This window comes from Haliaeetus albicilla, chromosome 13 (assembly GCF_947461875.1).
Source record: "Haliaeetus albicilla chromosome 13, bHalAlb1.1, whole genome shotgun sequence".
In the NCBI taxonomy this organism is placed as follows: Eukaryota; Metazoa; Chordata; class Aves; order Accipitriformes; family Accipitridae; genus Haliaeetus; species Haliaeetus albicilla.
The window spans coordinates 42895507-42916223 of record NC_091495.1 but is presented as its reverse complement, the minus strand read 5'-3'; the positions used below and the strand labels follow the sequence as shown (position 1 = coordinate 42916223).

The 20717-nt window shown below is 59.8% G+C and overlaps 1 protein-coding gene and 1 non-coding gene across 3 annotated transcripts; one reads left to right on the top strand and one right to left on the bottom strand.

Annotated features, from left to right (window-relative positions):
• The first annotated feature begins 1759 nt into the window (after positions 1 to 1759).
• Positions 1760 to 20292, top strand: TCF7L1 (transcription factor 7 like 1). Of its 2 annotated transcripts, XM_069801269.1 has the most exons (13): positions 1760 to 1877; positions 2835 to 2972; positions 3058 to 3118; positions 3889 to 4019; positions 16082 to 16165; positions 16325 to 16457; positions 17036 to 17138; positions 17437 to 17520; positions 17975 to 18118; positions 18201 to 18360; positions 18990 to 19097; positions 19432 to 19492; positions 19586 to 20292. In XM_069801269.1, the coding sequence occupies exons 1-13, from the start codon at positions 1767 to 1769 to the stop codon at positions 20050 to 20052; spliced, it is 1785 nt and encodes a 594-aa protein (XP_069657370.1). In that variant the 5' UTR covers positions 1760 to 1766; the 3' UTR covers positions 20053 to 20292. The 2 variants fall into 2 exon arrangements, with proteins under 2 accessions (XP_069657370.1, XP_069657371.1); XM_069801270.1 differs by lacking the exon at positions 1760 to 1877 and having other exon boundaries at positions 2668 to 2972.
• Positions 8417 to 8533, bottom strand: LOC138688872 (small nucleolar RNA ACA64). Its single transcript, XR_011327672.1, has one exon. It is a non-coding gene; the product is annotated as a small nucleolar RNA ACA64 (small nucleolar RNA).
• Positions 20293 to 20717: the final 425 nt, after the last annotated feature.

The following is a 20717-nucleotide window of genomic DNA, read 5'->3' as shown; positions in this document are numbered from 1 at the left end:
CTCAGCATGGCTGAGGGTCCCAGGAAAGCCAAGGGACCTGAGGTGGCTGTAGGTCCTGGGGGGTCCTGGGAGGGCTGCCAAGGGTCCCAGACTGTTCATGGGGTGGCCGAGCATCGTGGCTTGTCCAAGGATCCCAGGGTGGCTGAAGGTCCTGGGGTGGCCAAGGGTCCTGGAGCAGCTGAGGGTCCTGGGGTGGTTGAGGGTCCCGAGGTGGCTGAGAGTCCCAGGGTGGCTGAAGGTCCCCGGGGTGTCCGATGGTCCCACCTTACACCCCCCCCCCAGCTGCAGCACCTTGCTGGCCAGACTCATTTCCAACCACTCCATCTGCAGCAGCATTCCCCCCGGCTCCTCCTCTCTGTCCCTGCTCCAGAGACTCATTTTTCCCCCGTCTCGTGGCACCTTCAGGACACAGTTGCCAGGATCCCAGCAGCTTTTAACACCAGGACATGCTGGGGCAAAGGCCAGGTGATGGGATCTGACCTAGAGGCACACGTAAGTGCCCATAATTGCTTTTTGGTTTGGGCTGCACAGCGACAACACATCGCATGAGATGGTTTTGAAGGGCTCTACCCTGCCATTGCCCTCCTTCATCTCATGGACATCCCATCCCACCATTGTCCCCTACATCTCATGGATGTCCCATCCCACCTGCCCAGCCAGGATGCTCTTAATTATTGCTTAATGGGGCAGGGGGGGGTCTCAGGAACCTCTTGGGAAATGAGTTGCAATGAGGTTTTGCCTCCAGAGCACCAGTTGCCTTCTGATGGCGACCTTCAAACCCATCATAGAGGCTCTCCTGGGTTTCTAGGACATGCAAAAAATGTTGGGAAAGACCCCAAAACCGCAGCGCTCCCGTGTTTTTGCTTGGGGGTCCTGCAAAGTTGGGGGTCACATGGGGACCGCTGGGGCGGTGTGGGACGGTTACCCTCCACGTGCCCTGTGCCAGGAACCAGCCCACCTCCTCGCTCCTTTTGTGGACTTGTGCTGCACATTTTTTATCTGCCAGCTGGGAGAATGTTGGGAAAAATAATACTTTAAGTGGTTATTTATATTTTTTAGCAGCCCGGGGTTCATGCAGTCCCCCAGACACATCCAGACCCTGCATGGAAGGGCTGTCCTCACCACATCTACCCCTTAAACACAGAGCAAAGAGCTGCCTGGGAAGGGGCAGATGTGAACTCCCCATTCAGCACATGGATGGAAATGTTAATTAAAAGCAGGGTAATAAAACATCTGGAGGACTGGAGCTGGGAAGGGCCAGCCAGCCTGATACCCTGCAGCTGCCTCTCGCTGTTCCTTGAGAAACTTGGGCGGGGGGGGGACCAGGGTCACCAGTTATTTAGATGTTACAAAAGCCTTTTCATGAAGTATTTCAGGCAAAGCAACTGAAGAACCTTTGTGGAGCAGAGCGAGGGGCTGCTGGCTCAGCAGGGAGGGGTGGGGAGAAGTTTGTGGCCCCAGGGACCCAGGATTTGGGGACTGTTCCCCCCAGTGTCCGGTGAAACGGGGAGGTGGCAAGTGCAGCTGGAGGTTGGGGTTCACGGTCAGGCTGTAGGGGATGGGATGGGATGAAGGCAATTGCTTGGAGATGCTGGATGAAGCCCCATTTGGTGCCATCCCAGCACCCTCTTGGGTGATGTGCTGCAGGTTGAGCACCCATCCCAGCTGTGTGTTCCCGTCATGGGGGAACGAGCTCACCCTGTGAGAAAAAGGTGGGGTAAAGGGTTTTCCAATGGGTCTGTCTTCCAGGCTGGCTTGGAGCTGCCATGATGGGACCCTGGCATCCTGCTCTCAGTGTGGGGTGGGATGGGGACCCCTCTCTGAGAATCCCGCTGATGTGGGTGAGGGGGACACCCAGGCAGATTGGGGACACTCAGGTACAGTGGGACGGGGCCACCCTGGAGGGACAGGGTCACCCCGGGTGGGGTGAGGGGGTTATCCTGTTACATGGAGGCACCCAAATGGGACAGGGGCACCCCAACAGGACAGGGGCACCCTCAGAGGATGGGGGCACCTGAAGAGGATGGGGGAAGGTAGGGACAACCTAAGGAAGAAGGGGGTACCCACGTGGGATGGAGTGTCCTGGGTGGGATGGAGACACCCAGATGGAAGAGGGCACCCTGGATCTGATTGGGGGGCCCCTGGATCTGACTGGAGGGACCCTGGGTGGGATGGGGGGCCCAGATGGGTTGGGGGGCACCAGGATGGGGAGGCGCTGGACAGGATGGGGGAACCAGGGTGGGATGGGGAGACCCAGGATAGGATGGGGGTCCTGGATGGCATAGGGAAGCACTGGATGGGAGAGGGGGGAACCAGGATGGGACGGGGGGGACCCTGGATGGGGGGAACGGGACCTGAACGGGGGGACCCTGGATGGGATGGGGGGACCGTGGAAGGGATGGGGGTCCCGGACAGGCTGGGGGGGGCCCCAGATGGGGCGGGGGGGTGCCCTGTGTGGGACGGGGACCCCAGGACGCACCGGGGACTCGCCCGGAGGCGGCGGGCACACGCCGCCGACTGACTCCCTGTGAGCTCCGGGCGGGCGGCCGGGGCCCGATCCCCTCCGAGCGGGGCCGGGCCGGACCGGGCCGGGCCGGTCGGCGGAGCCGGTGGCGGGCGGCGGGGCGGTGCGATCGCCCTGCCCTGCCCCGCGGTGTCGGTTTGCAGCCGGGCTCCTCCTCCCCCCGCCGCCCCGCGCATTCCCGACCCTCCCGGGCGGCGGCGGCGGCGGCGGAGGAGGAGGGGGGCGGCGGGGCCGGACCCCCACCATGCCGCAGTTGGAGCCGGCCGGGGGGGACGACTTGGGGGCCCCCGACGAGCTCATCGCCTTCCAGGACGAGGGAGAGGAGCAGGACAAGGGCGCGGGGCGCGGTTCGGCCCACGGGGACCTGGACGAGCTCAAATCCTCCTTGGTCAGCGAGACCGAGAACCGCGGCACCGGCACCGGCTCCGGCTCCGGCTCCGATACCGAGGTGAGTCCCGGGGGGGGATGGCGGAGGGAAGGAGTGGGGCGACGCGACCCCCGCCCGGCCCCGCTCACCCCCCCTCTCCCCGCAGGCGGAGCGGCCCCCGCAGCCCCGGGAAAGTTTCCAGAAGCCGCGGGACTATTTGGCAGAAGGTACCGGCTCCGCTCCTGGCCCCCCCCACCCTCCCCCCCTTCCCCGCTCCAGTCCCTGGTCCCCCGCCGCATCCCCCCGGGACCATCCGACACTTCGCAACTTCTTTGTTTCCGCCCCCGGTTGCGGGCGGGACCCCCCCGTGCCGTGTCCCTCCCCCCCCTCCGTCTCGTCGTTCCCCCCCCCCGTGTTCTTTCCCCCCCCCTCCCCGGTGTCCTCCTCCCACCCACCGGAGGAACCGGTCCCGACCTCCGCCCCCCCCCCGCGGTGAGCCTGGCCCCCCCCGAGGAACTGCCCCCCCGGGACCCCCCATGCAGCCGGCATGCCCTCCCCCCCGGGGGCGACGGGTCCCGGGACCCCCCCCCGCCGCCAGCTCAGACCCCCGCCCCTCTGCAACCGGGACCCCCCTCCCGTGGGGACAGCGCCCTCCCCGCAGCTGGGACCCCCCCAGAAGGACCAAGGACACTCCCAAGGGACTTGGGCACCCCCAGAGGGACCTATACGCCCCTCCCCCAAGTGGGGGGCTCAGACCCGTGATGCCCCCTGCCTCTGCAACCGGCACCCCCCCCGGAGGAACGGGCGCTGGGACACCCCCCTCCTCCGCAGCTGGGACCCCCCCAAAAGAAGCAAGGACCCCCCCCCAGGGACCTGAGCACCCCGGGAGGGACCTACCCATGACCCCCCCCCCCCATGCCCGCCCCCTCCACGGGCCCCCCCCGCCCGGTGGGATCATCCCCCCCGCCGCCTCCTGACCCCCCCCTTCTCTCCCCAGTGGTCAGACGACAGCAAGATGGGGGTTTTTTTAAGGGCCCTCCCTACCCCGGCTACCCCTTCCTGATGCTCCCCGAGCTGGGCAGCCCCTACCTCGCCAATGGAGCCCTCTCCCCCGGCGGCGCCCGCACCGTAAGTGCCCCCCCCGACCCCCCCACCCCATCCTCACACCCTGTTCCGAAGGAAGGCAACTGCCTGATGCTAACAAAAAAAAAAAAAGGAAGAAGTTAGGTTTATTCCCCTAATAAGGGGACCAAAAAATATTTGGTTCACTTTGCCCCTTCCCGGGGGACTGCACCCCGGTGGGGGGGGGGGCGGGCCTCGCCCCGGGCACCCAGCCCCGAAACCTGACCCTGAGCTGTGCAGCTTTTCTCATTTAAAAAGGGCTCCCTTCGACTTTTTAAAGCTCTTAATGGGCTGACATTGTCTGTCCCTCCTTTGGCGTTTAGAAAACTGATTAAGCAAATTGAGCGAGCTTTAGATGGGGGGGTGAGGGTGGGGGCACAAAGGCGAGTGGGATTGACACCCCCCCCACCTCCACAGCATCCCTCTACACCCAAACCATGCCAAACACCAACCTGGTCCAGAATCATAAACCTAGTCCAGAAATACAGACTGGTTTTAGAAATACAGACTGCTTTTACAAATATAAACCTATTTTAGAAACATAACCTATTCCATACACATCCCTTACCTGCCTCAGTTTCCTGTCCCGGTACCCCTGATGACATCGCTGGGGGGTTCTTTCCCAGCCCCGGGAGGGATGCGGTGCCCGGCTGTGGTACCCACCGCATCCTGGGCCAGAGCATCGCGCCGTGCTTGTGGTTTTTTGGGTGTATTTCTTGTGCCGGAGCCGCAGTGGTGACACCTGATGGTTGTAAGCACGTTATTTGCCTGTGCTCTATAGAAAGCTGCGTTACCATATGGAATATATATAGGATGGCAAAAGTTGTTGCAATTAAAATGGCTTAAAATCCCCAGCATGGGCTCGCTGGCTGGGATCCTGCTTTCTGGTAGCATCGTGCGGGGAGCTTTCTATATTTTGGGGGTTCTCTTGCTTTTGCTTTATTGGAAGCAACTGGTTTGAATGGCCGTCGAGCGTAAATCCTGGGCTGGGGAGGGCGGGGGGGGCCTGGCCGGTGGATTATATAAATATTCCTGTGTTTGGCTGGCTGCTGGGTGCTGGATAAAGGTTATATTCCCAATTTGTCACTTTTGGTATTACTATGGTTTGGAGATGATGCACAACTGGCCACGATCCCAAATAGCGGCAAGGAATAAGGAATAATTAAAAGGGACCGGCGTTGGGATTTGTAGAAAACGGCCACTAACAATGATTTAATGAATCCCAGAAAGGGGGATTAATTAAAAGGGGCTGGGAGAGGAGCTGATATCGCATCCCGGTTTTGGACCCGGGCTGATGATGTGCCTGGAGAAGGGCTGGAGGGATGAGTGGGGATGGGAAAGCCCCGGATTGGGGCCAAATCCTGCCAGATTGGGGTGTTTCCGTGTGGAGCTGAGCCTGGGGCACCGAGCAAGTGAGGAGTGTCGCGGTGGGGGCAAACTTGGGGTGTTGGGAGGATTTTGCAGGCACATGGAATGTCTCAATGGGACTGGGAGGTCTCTTGGAGCCAACTTTTGCTGTGCCGCTGGAGCAGGGTGAGGCCCTGCCATATCCTGCAGCCACTTGTGCAATGAAAGCGTCTGAGCTCTGCGCCGGTCAGCACCACCCCACCCCCCTTTTCCACGAGCTCCCACCGGAGCGCCAGCACAGGGATCCCCTGGATCCCAGGACATCATCATGCTGGTGAGCCTGGATGGGGTCCAGCCGTACACAGCATCCTCAATCCCGTACTGGCTCCAGCCAGGCGCAGCATCCTTGATCCCGTACTGGATCTGGCCAGGCACAGCATCCTTGATCCCATTGGCTGGGCGCAGGATCCCTGCACGACAGCATCGCCCGAGGGCACCGAGCTCTGCACCAACAAATCCGCCGCCTGCCCTCAGCCAGGGAAGCTTCAAGACAAGACCCAACACGTGAAGCACAGAGGTGGTAGGAGGCGGGAGGCCACCGAGCAGACCTGGGAGCTTTTTTTCCTGTTTCCTTCTTTTTATCCCCTCAGCCACTGGAGGAAATGGGCTGATCCACAGGATCTGGCCATCCTGGTGGCTGTGGCATCCTTGCCATCCCTTAGCCGGGCTGCCACGGATTGAACCACATGACTGTGCCGCGTGAAAAAGGAAGATTTTGGGGGAAAAAAACCCAAAAGGCAAATAATCTCTGTGCCCAGGAGATGCTCTGAGGCGGTAGCCTGGGAGGGCGAAGGATGCCAGGGCTGGACGTGCCCATGGTTGCAGGTGTTGGACCCGGCAGCAGTGAAACCACTGGAGGACTTGTTTTGGGGTGACAGACAGGGTAGCCAGGGCTCTTGCATCTGTCTGCTCCAAAATATTTATAAATCTGGAAAAGCGATGCCTTCACGTGCCCTGAACCAGAATAATCACCTCCATACCTGTGCAAAGCTGCCAGGCACTGAAGCAATGGGATGCTCCTGCCATTCGTCTGGATTAATTCACTTTGCTCCGATATCACCTGTGGTATTTCCAAATGGGACCCTGAAATTTGGGGTGTCCCCACCCCAGTATCTCTTTTCTGGCAATTCCTGGCCAGGGTGGTATTTTGGGGGGCTCCTGTAAGCCAGTGGAGGAATTTGGCAGGGTCTAATGGTGGCATTGCTGTTCGGAGCAGTGTTTTAGCCTGGTTTTCCCCACGGGTGCACCGAGAATTGGGAATTGGGGACCCCCAAGGCTGAGTTTAGTTCCCTGGGATCATGGAGCCACGGTTCCCAAAAATACGAAGGTACCCAAGGCGGGATGGAAAGAAAAAGCTCTGGGTATGCACCAGCACCGCACCGTGAGCTGGACAGATGCAAAGCCCTGTTGCCGCTGTGCCAGATCCATTCCATCAGCATCATTCGGAGCCAGCATCTTTTATCCCAAGCCCAGAACAAGCTGGATCCGTACTGGGGCAAAATCACACCCCGGCATCCTCCTCTGGCTCGGGGAGGGACGGGATGGGAACTGGCCACTCAGCATCCCCAAACCAGGCACAGCACTGCCAGGGAGGTGAAGGCAAGACCACACATTAGCGGATAAGAAAAACCTTGCACGGGATTGTCATTATTTCCCCCCAAAAAGGCAGTTTAACCCCAGGAATTTGAGTCTGGAGGTGAGTATTTAAATAAACCTGAACATTCCTCAGGCGTGGAAATTCAGCCAAGGCACCCAAAGAGCTCCCTGCACCCCGCAATGATGCCATGCTGGTGTAATTAATGCACGCCAGTGTAATTAATGCACATTGGTGGGCTGTGGTCCCAAAATAAATCAGAAAAAAAACCCATAACCTGGGCTTGTTTTGGCTTTTTTTTTTTTTTCCCCCGTTCCTGAGATGAGCTTGCGATCCCCGCGTGGGCTGCAATACAGAGGCATATCTGTCTGCAAAAGAAAATATATCCTCTTAAATGTGTGGCTGCCAAGAAAAATGATTAAAATACAGATTTTTGGCAAGAAAAAGGGTTGCTCCAAAAACCGGGCGGGTCTTGCCGGAGGCTCTGGCGGCGGCTCTGGCTGAGCAGGGAGGGTTTTGGCATGCGCTCGTCGGGATGCAGGATGGAGGTGTTGGGATGTGGGGGTGGATTTTTTCGGCTGTGGGGCTCGCTCGGTGCTCAGCATCCTCTAACCGTGGCAGTTCGTCATTTGCTGGTTGAGGTCCGGGCACCTCTGTGAGATTTGTTGGTTTATTTGGGATTCCCCCCCCAGCAGTGGGGGCTTCCTTCCCCACCTGGAAAATATTAAGAAAAAAAGGATTTTTCACACTTTTTGGCTTCTTCATCTCACCCCATGCAGCTGCTAGGCCGATCACATCCTTCCCGGCAGCGAACCCTCCCCATGCCTCAGTTTCCCCACTCCGAGGTGCTCCTGCCTGTTGAGCCTTCGCACACAATGGCCCCTTTATGTCTCTTCCTTAATTATGCTATTCGGCTAATTACCCTGGGTTTTTTGGGGGGGCGCTAAATGAGACCTACAGGACGTTTCCACTACCCCCCCCAACTTCTCCCTCCTCCCTCCCTTTTCCAACACGATTCCCAAATTAAAGCAATGAAGTAAGCGCTCCGGGCGACTCTCATAAGACCTGGTTTTGTTAAGGGGACTTAACGCGCATTCATCATCTTTCTGGTATTCTGAGCAGCTGCTTTTCATTAGTTTTTCTTCCTTGAAGTCACTGGCGGGAGCGAGGGAAAGAGGAACCCAGAGAGAAGCGCCCGGCGCATCCTGGCCAGAGGAAGAGGAGGGTTAAGGGCAGGGGGGAGGTTGGGCTCGCGCTGTGTCCCATCTTTCCACGCTCGTAGTGGGGTTTGAGGGTGTTTTGGGGGGAGAGGGGATGGGTTGGCGTGTGATGGGCTGGGTGATGGTACCCCAGAGAGGAGGAGGAAGGGTTGATGGTGATGTGTGGCTTCATGGCTTGCTTTGCGTTTTGGGGTGGGTTTTGGCAGCAATGTCACCCTGTGTGTGCACCCCAGGAATCCCTGAGCCCTGGGAATCCCACCCAGAGCCATGGCAGAGGCCAGGGGAGGTTGGCAGGCTGTGAGGCCAGAAAAGCAGATGTCCCACGGGTCTTGCCAGAGCGTGGGGGGGTACAGGACCCCCCAGTGTCCCATGGGTGCTGCTGGGGGGAGTACAGGACCTTCTTGGTGCTCCCATGAGCCTGGGCGCAGCATTGCCCGGCAGGATGCAGAGATGCATCTCTGGAGGTGTCAGCCCCCAGAATCATGGAGTTTGTGGCTGGTGGGGGCGCGGCAGGGCAACGGGACCCTCTTTGTCCCAGATTTCTGCGGCAGCGTGGCTTCCGGCGACTTTTATTGTCGTCCCCGTACCTTGGATAGGATCTTAAACATTTTACATGTGCCAAAGTCCACCCGGGGGCTTGGAGCACTGTTAAAACACGCTTCCCATCCAGGCATCGCATCTTGCGTCTCCCTGAAACCGGGGATGCTCGGGGGGGGGGGTGGGGGGGTGGGGTGGTGGTGTTCGGAGCCGGTGGGATTTTTTTTTTGCCGGGGCGGGGATGAGCCCTTTGCACCCGCTGGGATCCCCCCGGCGCGGATGCAGCCGTCGCCTGAATGCGGGATGAATGGAGCCATTCAGCGTGATGGACGGGAGCTGAAAGCTGCAGACAAAAGCCTCGGGGCAGCGGGGAAAACTTGTTGCCGCCAGGTTTGGGGAGCAGGGAGGGAACTGCTGGCAGTCGGGGGTCCTGGCTTGCACCGATCTTGTCTTGCTTAGCGGCTGGGTGTGCGCACAAGGGATGCTTGGGGTACCCACGGGTGAGGGGTGCTCGGGGTGTCTATGGCTGAAGGATGCTCGGGGTGCCCACAGGCGAGGGATGCTCAGGGTACCCACTGGTGAGGGCTGCTCAGGGTGCCCATGGCTGAGGGATGCTCAGGGCATCCCCCTGCCAAGATCACTTTGGGATGAGGCTGCGCCCACAGGCTGCCCAGGAGCTGGCTTGGCCGGCATCCTGGCATCGCTCTAGCCCCTGCAAGCCTCATCCCGCTTCCTTCCATCCCTCCCATCTTGCCTTTCCTCTCACCGCCTTCCTCTGTGGAGCCGTGGCCAGGGCCAAGCTGTTTAGCAGATGCCAACCAGCATCCCTGGTGCGGCGACACGGGGATCTGTGGCTCGAGATAAGGGCAGCTTTAAGCGCCGCCTCTCCAAGCTCATCCCAAATGGGGTTTTGCGGGGTTTATTTTTCAGCTCTCAGCTACTTTTTCTGGTTTCCCATCCTGGTGCTGTTGCCATTTCCCACCCAGTTTGTGCCAGTGTCATTGTGCTGCTGACTGAGGGATTTAGGCTGCATCATGTGAATGGTTGAACATCCTTTATCCAGGGCTTGTGAATTCCCAGTGCTGCACTCATTCCCACTCCCAAACTGGTGTCCCTGCCAGGGATGGCCTTTGCCTGCCTTGTGTCTCCCTAGAAATGCCAGGAGGGGACACTGCGAGCCATTGGGACAACCCAAGATGCAGCATTGTGCCCCATATTGCCCCTTTGCAGCCCTTTAAAAACCTCAAACCCCTGGGAAAAGAAATAACCCCACCGGATATTTTGGGGGTTTGCCTTGGTGGGATGCGGGGATACAGGAGACCCCCCAAAAGGTCTCGTCCCCACTGGAAACTGCCGTCCTGGCGTTCGTGGCCAACATCTGGAGGAGATTATTTGGCTGGGAAGCAGCTTGGAGGGGAGTGAGGCGAAGACGGGGGGGGCGGTGAGGATTTATGGCTTGTTTCTTGGGCTGTAAATCCCAGCTGTAATTGGGATTTCTCCCTCCCTAATTATCCGCGGGGAAGCGGAACGCAGCGGCTCCCCGTGCGGGCATGCGGGATGGGCGATGGGCTGTGCGGGGCTGGGATGCTGTTCGGTTTTCCCTCCTTTTCTTTGGCATTAAGGTGATTTATTTCAGCTCGAAGGACACCCGATACCCAGCACAGGAAGATGAGAAACTGAGTCCTCTCTTTCCATTTCTTTCCGGCCCCTTCACTGCGTTCATTTCCAGTTCCATGGGGACAAAAATCACCGTGGCTGGTGTATCACCGGTCTGTTCACTTTCCTTTTCCCCCTAAGTTGCACTCACTTTCCATGTCCCGTGATTGCCTTTGAGAAAGAACTTTTTCCCCCCTCTTCTTCCCCCCCTCTTCTTCCCCCCCTCTTCTTCCCCCCCTCTTCTTCCCCCCCTCTTCTTCCCCCCCTCTTCTTCCCCCCCTCTTCTTCCCCCCTCTTCTTCCCCCCCTCTTCTTCCCCCCCTCTTCTTCCCCCCCTCTTCTTCCCCCCCTCTTCTTCCCCCCCTCTTCTTCCCCCCCTCTTCTTCCCCCCCTCTTCTTCCCCCCCTCTTCTTCCCCCCCTCTTCTTCCCCCCCTCTTCTTCCCCCCCTCTTCTTCCCCCCCTCTTCTTCCCCCCCTCTTCTTCCCCCCCTCTCACTTTGCACCAAAACCTCCTTCATAGCAGCTCCAGGTTTTGCAGCCCCAGGACCTCCTGCCGGGGAAGATTTGGGAATTTTCCAGCTTTTTGCTCCCAGGCACAGAGTTTTATCAAATCAGACGAAGCATCGAGCCTAGAATACCCATTCCTGCAAAAATCACATCTCTCTTTGACCCCCTAAGCTGTTAGGAGCCAAATTTGGCTGGTTTTATCCCAAATGAGCCAGTGATGCTGCTCAGTGCTAGGATCTTGGGATGCCGCAGGACCGCAGCATCCAATACCCGGACAAAGATTTTCGTTAAACATCCTGCAAAACCCCATTTGCTGTCCCGATGCTTGGCCTTTCCCTTCTCCCCCGACAAGGTTTTGGGATGTATTTTGGGGAAAAAGGGCTGGAGTGGAGGCGGGAGGGGGAAGGGCGAGCTGTCAGTTATCCTGCAGCTGTGTAAACAGGCTGGGAGTGAGGAGGACTGGGGGGATCGGCAGGGGCTGCCGTGGGGCCACGTTCGGGCTTGCCAAGCCCAGAGGCTTTGCAAAGCCCCGGGAATTCAGGCTGGAAAAGGGGATGGTGTGGGGACAGGCGATTTGGGGTCATCATCCCCCACCACCTGCCCCAGGCTGCTCCCAGGGATGGAGGTGGCATGGGAGGGATGGACAAGCGGGGATGTGCCAATGGCATGCTTCTTTGGATGTTTTCCAGCTCACCCATGGGTTTTTTTGGGATAGGGATGAAGTGGCCGGCTGCCGGCATCGCATGGATCTTCTTGCCGGCACCGGTGATTCCTGCAGGGTCATCTCTGGGCTGGAGCATGCGCAGGCAAAGGGAAAAGCCAGCATGGAGGCTTTCCACCCCCAGTGCCTGCCGGTAGTGTTTTACCCAGAAAAGTGGCAGCTTGGGTCCCAAACAGACCTTTTTGCTCCCAAAATGAGAGGCTGGTGGTCGCCAAGCCTGAGCCTTCGAGCCCAGCGGAGAGGAGCACGCTGCGACCCCATGCCGTCTCACTGGGACGTGCAACATCAGGACAAGTGACATTGGGACGGGCAATGTTGGGATGTGCGACATCAGGAGGACAGGCAGTGCCTGGAGATGTAACACCAGGACCGGCAATGCCGGAATGTGCAATCCTGGGATGTGTGGTGCTGGGAGATGCAACACTGGGACACGTGATGCCAGGGCATGGAAGTTCAGGACTTGAGATGCTTTGACATGCAACACCAGGACACACAATGCTGGGATATGCAATCCTGGGACATGAGATGCTGGGACATGCAACACCAGGACACGCGACACCTGGACACATGATGTCAGGACATATAATGCCAGGACACACGATGCTGGGACATGCCACGCCGGGACACACAACAGTGGGACATTTTATGCCAGGCCATGCGATGCTGGGACACGCAGCGCCAGCCCTGCTGCCAGCCAGGACTTTTTCTAGCAGCACTTTTCCCTCTTCCCAGGGAAAACATCTCAGTCAGGATCGAGTCCTGTGTGCGGAAGAGGAGAGGAAATCCGCTCATTAAAGCCCCTAATTGGGTATTAGAGGATCCCACGGCGTTTGCATCTCCTCCTCGAGCGTGGAGGCGAAATGCTGCCGCCACACGGCACGACCCCCCCTGCCCCGGCATGCTGGCCCCGGCATGCCACCGCCACCACCCCTTCCTCCAGCTGCTGGGGCCACAGGGCGGCCACCGGCGGGGGCTCACCCCACCCCAGGGAGGGGATGGACAGATGGACAGGAGGCTTCATTGTGGTCCTACCGCTCTGGCAGGGAAGGGGTTAACTCCCTGCTTTTAATTGGGGGGTGGCTGGTAACGAGGAACCAGAACTTGCTCTAATCTCTCTGGTATGTGACCGATTTTCAACTATTTTCTTTTTTTTTTTTTTTTAATAGCTCCAATCTGCCGCTCGCGCGCGGTTCCCGCACGTGGTGGTACAGTGGGAGCTGTGTCCAGGCTGGGGCCGAGGGGAAGGGGGGGGCTTCATTTTTCCACATTACCACTGAACCGTTTGCCAGCTCCCCCCCTTTTTGTATATTTTGAAAGGGTCCCCCCCTTTCTCTCCCCTCCCCGGCCTCCTGAAATGGCTTCAAAATGAGAAGCAGCCTTTTATATACCCGGCCTTTCCCCAGCCGCCGTCCCCCAGCGGCTTCTCCACTTACAGAATAGACGAGAAAGCCCCCTTTGTGATGGGGGCAGTGGGCAGGGGACGGCGAGGCGGAGCCGAAGGCGCCCATCGGGGATGCGGGGGGCATCTCCTGCCTCGCCCCGGCACGGCCCCAGGGATGGCGAGGGACTGCGTGCGGCGGTGGCCTGGTGTGGTGGTAGGGATGGCGGGGCACCTCGCACAGCATCCGAGCGTGGCTACAGGGATGCTCAGGGCATCTCATGTATCACTCTGGGCACGGTCATGGGGATGTGGGGATATCTCGTGTGTTGTCCCAGAGCAGCCATGGGGATGCTCAGGGTATCTTGGACCGGTATGGCCATGGGGAGGTTGGGATGTCCCATGTGTCACCTTGGTGTGGCTGGAGGGATGCTCCAGGCATCTTGTGCCTCACCCCAGGCGTGGTTGTGGGGGTGTCGGGACATCTCGTGCGTCAGCCAAGCACAGCCATGGGGACGCTCTGGGCATCTCATGCGTTGGCTTGGCACAGCCATGGGGACGTTGGGGTGTCCTGTGTGTCACCTTGCGCCTCACCCCAGGCATGGTTGTGTGAGTGTCAGGACATCTCGTGTGTCACCCAAGCACAGCTATGGGGATGCTCTGGGCATCTCATGCATTGCCCTGTGTACCATCGTGGAGACGTCGGGATATCTTGTGTGTTGCCCTGGTGCAGCCATGGGGATGTTGGGGCGTCCCCTGCATCATGCCGGCATGGCCATGGGGATGCTCAAGGTGCCTTGTACATCACCCCACTATGGCCATGGGGATGCCGGGGCACCTCAGGCATCACTCCAGCTGCGGATGCTGCTGCATCCAGCCCGGGAGCATCTCTAGCGGAAACCCTCTCCCCATCCACACGACGCTGCAGCTTTGGTGGCGTGTGGTGCGGCAGCGACGGCGCTCGGCTGTTTGGAACCAGCCTGGAGTTGTACGGCAGCCAGACCCCGGGGCTTCCCCACCGCAGCCCGGCAGCTTTGATCACCCAGATTTGGAAGATGCATCAAAGCCAGCGCTTCAGGAAACGGCTCCTACTGTACCGGGGAGCGCAGGGTGTGTGGCAGGTCACGGCGCGAGCCTGCACGGGTCACGGGGCCGCTTGCATACCAAGCGTGCTCCGAGCGCGCACAGCACCCTGGCTCCCTGCCTCCTCCGCGACTGGCCTTCGGAGGAGCGGCCGAGGGCTGGGTCTGGTTATGGCTCCCCGGCACTGACAGGTCCCTCTTGCCGCTATTTTCCTAGTAGTGCCAAAAATCTCTGCGGGGAGAGTGCGCAGAGGCATCAGGACCGGGATGCTGGAGCATCCCTGTGTGCGGGATGAGGATGGGACTTGGGGTGCCTGGTTTAAGCAGCGAAGCAGATTTTTGGGGGGATCCCCTGTGCCGGTGGCTGCGGGAACAGTTGGCTCCCGCGAAATCCTCATCTCGGGCTTTGTCAGGACCATGCTGCAGCCAGTGGGGTTTCCTGCAGTGCCTTTGTGGCGGTGCCATCGGCACGGGGTGGCCCGGGTTTGCCAGCGGGATCGTCCCCATGGCTCGTGGGCTCCTGGCACGCCCTGGCAGGTAGTGCCGTGTCTTCGCCTGGCTTTGCCGGGCTGCTGGGATGTGTTGGTGAGGTTGTAGCTTACCCAGAGGTGCGGGTCCAAGTGCTGGCAGGATGGGGGGTGCTGGGGGGATGCTGGAGGAAGTGCTGGAGATGGAGGGGGGATACTGGAGATGCGGGGGGGGGAGATACTGGAAATGCAGGAGGGTGGCTACTGGAGATGTAGGATGGACACTGGAGATAAAGGGGGGGATACTGGAGGTGCAGGAGGAGATGCAGAAAGGATGCTGGGGGTGTACTAGCGATGCAGGAGGGAATGTAGGGAAGATGTTGGAGGGGATGGGGGGTGCAGGAAGGGATGCAGGGGGGATACTGGAGATGCAGGAGGGGGTGCTGGAGACTGGGGGAATGTGGGAGGTGATGCGGGAGGGGGATACAGGACACTTTTGGGGGCTGCAGGAGGCAATGCAGGCAGGGATGCATCTGTCCAGCCGTGGAAGGGTTAACGCTCCCCGCAGCTCCTCTCTGGGTTTTCCTTCCAGCTGCTTCAGATCAGGAAGGTTTGTATGGCGGCAGGGAAATTCCTACACGCAGCTGCAGCCCGTCCAGGCCACATTCCCCAGCCCCGGCATCTCGCAGGACGCGCCTCCCTCCCGCCGTCTGCCGGGAAATGCCTCTGGCCCCCCTCTGCCGAAAAACACAACACAAAGCACCTTTCTTTCAGGGGCCGCTTATGTCTAGTGCCAGGGAGACAAACCCGTGTATCGAAGCAAAGTTTAACCCAGGGAGGGGGAAAAGCCCCCCCCCCGCAAAGCCCCGTATTTGCCTCCTTCCACCCCTTGTTGCAATATGGGGCTGGTTTCTTGCACTCCGGTAATTCAGGGTTGGTGCTGGTACTCTGAGGACTGGGGACCGGGGACAGGGAGGGCACCCCCTGGCATGGGGACCACCCCAAGGCTGAGCCCCACAGGCGATTGCAGCTCGTGTCAGGCATCACCACATCCCCAAAAGTCTGGTTTTGGGGTAGGGTAAGGCAGCATCGGTGCAGGCGGGTTGGGAATTGCGGGGAGGGAATGTGGGGGCTCGGCGCTCCCCAGCAAGACAGCACCATTTTGGGGCAGTGATTTGGGATTTAAGATTTGGGGCTTTGCACCATTTAGGACGGAGATTTGGGGGTTGGAGTTTTGCACCATTTGGAGCAAGGATTTGGGATTTAGGATTTGGGGCTTTGCACCATTTATGGGGTCTGTAGGGGCATATAGGGCTGAAAACAGCCCCGTGTGCCCCCAAAACCCTTTTGCCACCAGCCCATGGTGTCCTCTGTGGGTTGGGGTGTCCCCGGCCGAGCATGCAGCTGGGGCTGGGGAGATGTTTTGGGGCCAAGGGGTGTTTTGGGGCTGGGGGGGGTGTTTCAGGGCTGGCAGAGGGCATCAGCCTGGCTCTCCTGCAGTACTTGCAGATGAAGTGGCCGCTGCTGGACGTGCCCGCCGGCGCCACGCTGAAGGACAGCCGCTCGCCCTCGCCTGCACATTTGGTAAGAGCAGCCAAGTCCCACCGGGGTGATGGGTTTCTTGGGGGAAAACCCCACTCTGGCCACCTGTCATGCTGATACGATGCCCATGGGGGTGGTTTTTTGGGGGGGGGGGTGGCCATTGTTTCACCCTCCCATGTGCTCTCCCTTGCTGCCCCGCAGTCGAACAAGGTCCCGGTGGTGCAGCACGCCCATCACATGCACCCGCTGACGCCGCTCATCACCTACAGCAACGACCACTTCTCACCGGGCTCGCCACCCGGCCACCTCTCACCGGAGATTGACCCAAAGACAGGTGAGCACGGGGATGGGGGGGACACAGTATCGGCCAAGCTGGGACATGTTCAGTTGAGCAAAGGGACCATGACAGTATTGGTGCCATGCTGGGAATGGGGTGCTCTCCGTTGGATGGTCCCTCTGCTTGCCGGATGGTTTTCACATCCTGGTCCCTGCGTGGTGGGAAGGGGACGCAGCCGGTGGCCAGGGATGGGTCCTCACCTGGTCACAGCTTTGGTTGGGGTGCGTGGGGATCCCTCCAGGTCTCCGTTATGGTTGTCTCAGCATCCTCTCCCTGTGCTCCAGATGGGCAGATGGGTGCTGGGAGAGAGATGGGGTGCTCAGAGGGAGATGAGATGCTTGGCAGCAGACGGGATACTCGGAGAGAGATGGGGTGCTGGGAAGGAAATGGGGTGCTGGGAGGGAGACAGAATGCTCGGAGGGAGACGGAGTGCTCAGAGGGAGGTGGAGCACGCAAAGGGGGGATACTTGGGGGAAGATGGGGGTGCTCGGAGGCAGACAAGGTGCTCGGAGGTCAACAGAGCGCTCAGAGGCTGCCATGTCCATGTTTTAACACCAGTTCCCCTTCGTCTGCAGGAATCCCACGGCCGCCGCACCCGTCTGAGCTGCCCCCCTATTACCCACTGTCGCCAGGAGCCGTGGGCCAGATCCCACACCCGCTGGGCTGGCTTGTGCCGCAGTAAGGATGGGCTTGACCCTGGGCCAGGGGCTCGCTCCCACCTCTGCGTCCCTGTTCCTGGGCAGGTCCCGTGAGCTCCACATCCCTCTGAGACCCTCCTCCTCTTCCCACTTCATCCACTTTTTTCCCTGTGAGCTCAGTGGGATGCTGAGGGCTCATGTGGGGCCTGGGAAGGGAGGGGTTCCCCACCGCTGGCCATAGTGGGAATCATCAGGATGGAGATCGGCCGGAGACCAGTCCAAGGGCCCCTGTGAATTGGGGAGAGATTTTTTTTCCACTAAAGCTTGTGCTTTTGCAGGCAAGGACAGCCCGTGTACTCCATCCCACCAGGCGGCTTTCGGCACCCCTATCCCGCCCTCGCCATGAACGCCTCCATGTCCAGGTGGGTATCGGCAGGAATGAGGGACCTTCCTTGGGTGTCCCAGAGCTGGCAGCAGGTTTTTGGCCACTTCCCTGAATCTGATGCAGGACTCAGCCCTGCAGCAGCATCAGCAGTGGGTGCTCCTGGGGAGACCCTGCTCTGCATGGGCACAGACCAGTCCCAGGGGGTTGTGGTGGCCTCCTCAGCCAAAAATACCCCCAGGAGGGTGCGGATGGTCCCCATGGGTGGGGAAAAAGTGAAATCCCGTAGGGTCAGGGAATGGCTTAAGTTGGGTCCATGTTACTGTCCTGCACAAGCTGGGGCAGGATCCAGTGTAAAACCAGACCCCCAACTGGGTTGAGGCTGGTGGTTCCTTAACCCAGGAGGTTCTCAGGAGGGTTTGGGGTAGAAACCGGGGGCTGTTGGTGCCCGTGGGGAGCTGATGAGCCTTCTCTTCCCACTCCCTCTGCTGCAGTTTGATGTCCAGCCGTTTCTCCCCGCACATGGTCCCACCACCCACCCACGGGCTGCACCCCTCGGGCATCCCGCATCCAACCATCATCTCGCCCATTGTGAAGCAGGAACCCACCCAGCCTAATGTCAGCCCCGGAGGCAACTCGTGAGTGGGGGACAGGAGCGCATCCCCTGGGTGCCCTGCATGGCGCATTGCAAGTCCTGACCCGCTGTCCCGCTTGTTGCAGGAAATCCCCTGTCACTGTGAAGAAGGAGGAGGAGAAGAAACCCCACATCAAGAAGCCTCTCAACGCCTTCATGTTGTACATGAAGGAGATGAGGGCCAAGGTGGTGGCCGAGTGCACGCTGAAGGAGAGCGCTGCCATCAACCAGATCCTGGGCAGACGGGTATGGGCATCGCCCTTGGCATTAGCTTCGCACCCATATGCTGCCCCGTTTGTGACCTTAAAATGGCTTTCAGCCCCCTTTACCTCTCCCCACGGCTGGGTCCCTTGACCTGGGGCATTGTCAGCCCAGGAGATCCCAGGGAGCTGGTGGGGACCTGGGTGGCAACAGGACGGGGCGGGCTGGGAGCTCTGCAGGCCCAGGGCAGCGTGTCCTCCAGGCCAGCAGCGTGGCTTTGGGGCTCCTAGCGTGGCTTTGGGGCTCCTAGTGTGGCTTTGGGGTTTCTATTGGGGTTTTGGGGTTTGCAGCATGGCTTTGGGATTTGCAGCGTGGCTTTGGGGTTTCTAGCGTGGCTTTGGAGTTTGCAGCGTGGCTTTGGGGCTCCTAGCATGGCTTTGGGGTTTGCAGCGCGGCTTTGGGGTTTGCACCATGGCTTTGGGGTTTCTATCAGGGCTTTGGGGTTTGCAGCATGGCTTTGGGGTTTCTAGCGTGGCTTTGGGGTTTGCAGCGTGGCTTTGGGGTTTGCAGCGTGGCTTTGGGGTTTGCAGCGTGGCTTTGGGGCTTCTAGTGTGGCTTTGGGGTTCCCAGTGTGGCTTCAGGGTTTGCAGCGTGGTCTCTTCTCCCCCCTGCAGTGGCACTCACTGTCACGGGAGGAGCAAGCGAAGTACTATGAGCTCGCACGGAAAGAGCGGCAGCTGCACTCACAGCTCTACCCGACATGGTCGGCACGGGACAACTATGTAAGTGTGGCCCCCCATGAGCCCCATGGCCCCAGGGACTGGCCGGGAGGAGGTCTCTCCTCCTGTCCCCTGGCTGGGTTCCTGGATGGTTCCTCTCCCAGGGGGTTTGGCTGGTGGGAGGTTGCTTGCTGTGCTTGGGGAGGTCGGTGTTTGGGGTGCTGGGGGCGGTGGGTGATGGTGCTGAGTCGCTGGGGATGCTCTGCTGCCATCAGTGGCTCCTGCATCCCCGTGAGCTGCTCTGGGACACCGTCAGCCCCATTTCTCATCCGTCAAGCAGCCGCCAAGGGCTCTCTGGTGGCAGAAAGCCACATAGGGACTTTATAATATTTTCCAGGGCAAGAAAAAGAAGAGAAAGCGAGAGAAGCTGGCCCAGCAGCAAAGCCACGACACAGAGAGTGAGTATCCCCCCTGCCAGCCTCCTCCCTATCCCCCCTGCCAGCCTCCTCCCTCCTCCAGCTTTCGGCTGTTCACGCCGTCCTCCATCGCAGGCTCCCTGGCATCCAAGAGCAAGAAGCCGTGCGTGCAGTACCTGCCAGCCGAGAAACCATGCGACAGCCCCGCGTCCTCCCACGGCAGCATGCTGGATTCGCCCGCCACGCCATCGGCCGCCCTGGCATCCCCGGCTGCACCGGCTGCCACCCACTCGGAACAGGCTCAGCCCCTCTCGCTCACCACCAAGCCAGAGGCCAGGGCTCAGCTCGCCGTGCATTCGGCCACCTTCCTCTCGGGCAAAGCCACCTCCTCTTCTTCCTCCTCTTCCTCCTCCTCTTCCTCCTCCTCGAGCCTTGGCAGTCCACCCTCGCTCCTCTCCAGACCCATCCCCTTCACCTCGGTGCCCTCCACGGCTCTCCTGGCCTCGCCTCCGTCCTTCGCGGCCGCCATCCCGTCCCCGCAGGCTGCCCTGGCCGTGCTGCAAACGCAGCCTCTTTCCCTGGTCACCAAACCTGCTGACTAAGGGAAAAACTCGTGCCCCCCTCGTCCTGTCCCATCCGTCCCCTCCCTGCTGTACATTGCAGAAGCCACAATCAAGATTCAAATGCAGCCAAAACCATTATTGGTCAATATTTGACCCTTTCTGAACTCTTTTGTAAGCAGACTCTGGAGGAAGGGGCTTTCTGCTCAGAGCTGCTGCCAGCAGTCGACCTAAAGACCATTTTTATTAAAAAAAATGAAAAAAAGGAAAAAAAAAAGAAAATAAACTCTCCACAAGCTGCCGACGATGGAAGTCTCCTGCGAGCTGACCATGGGTGCGAGCTGAGTGCCTGTCGCTGCTGCAGGGCACGGTGCTGCTGATGGCACGGTGCTCCCATGCATGGGCATGCCAGCACCGAATGCGGCGGGCGTTGAGCTGGGGCCGGCGCTCTGTCATGGAGGCAAGAGCAGAAACACCGGCTACCGACCCGGTGCCTCTGGATGCTCCCGAGTCCTCCCGTCCTGTGGCTCTGCTCCCAGCCACGGTGATTGCCTTCGCTCCGTCCTGGCAAGGAGCCGGATCCTGCCCTGAGGATGCTGCACCGTCGGCCCTGCTCCTTCCCGTGGTCGTGCTGGGGTGGGCAGGATCTGGGGCTGAGCCCTGGGTGGGGGGGGTTCCCCTTGAAACCCTGTTATTTTTCACAAAAG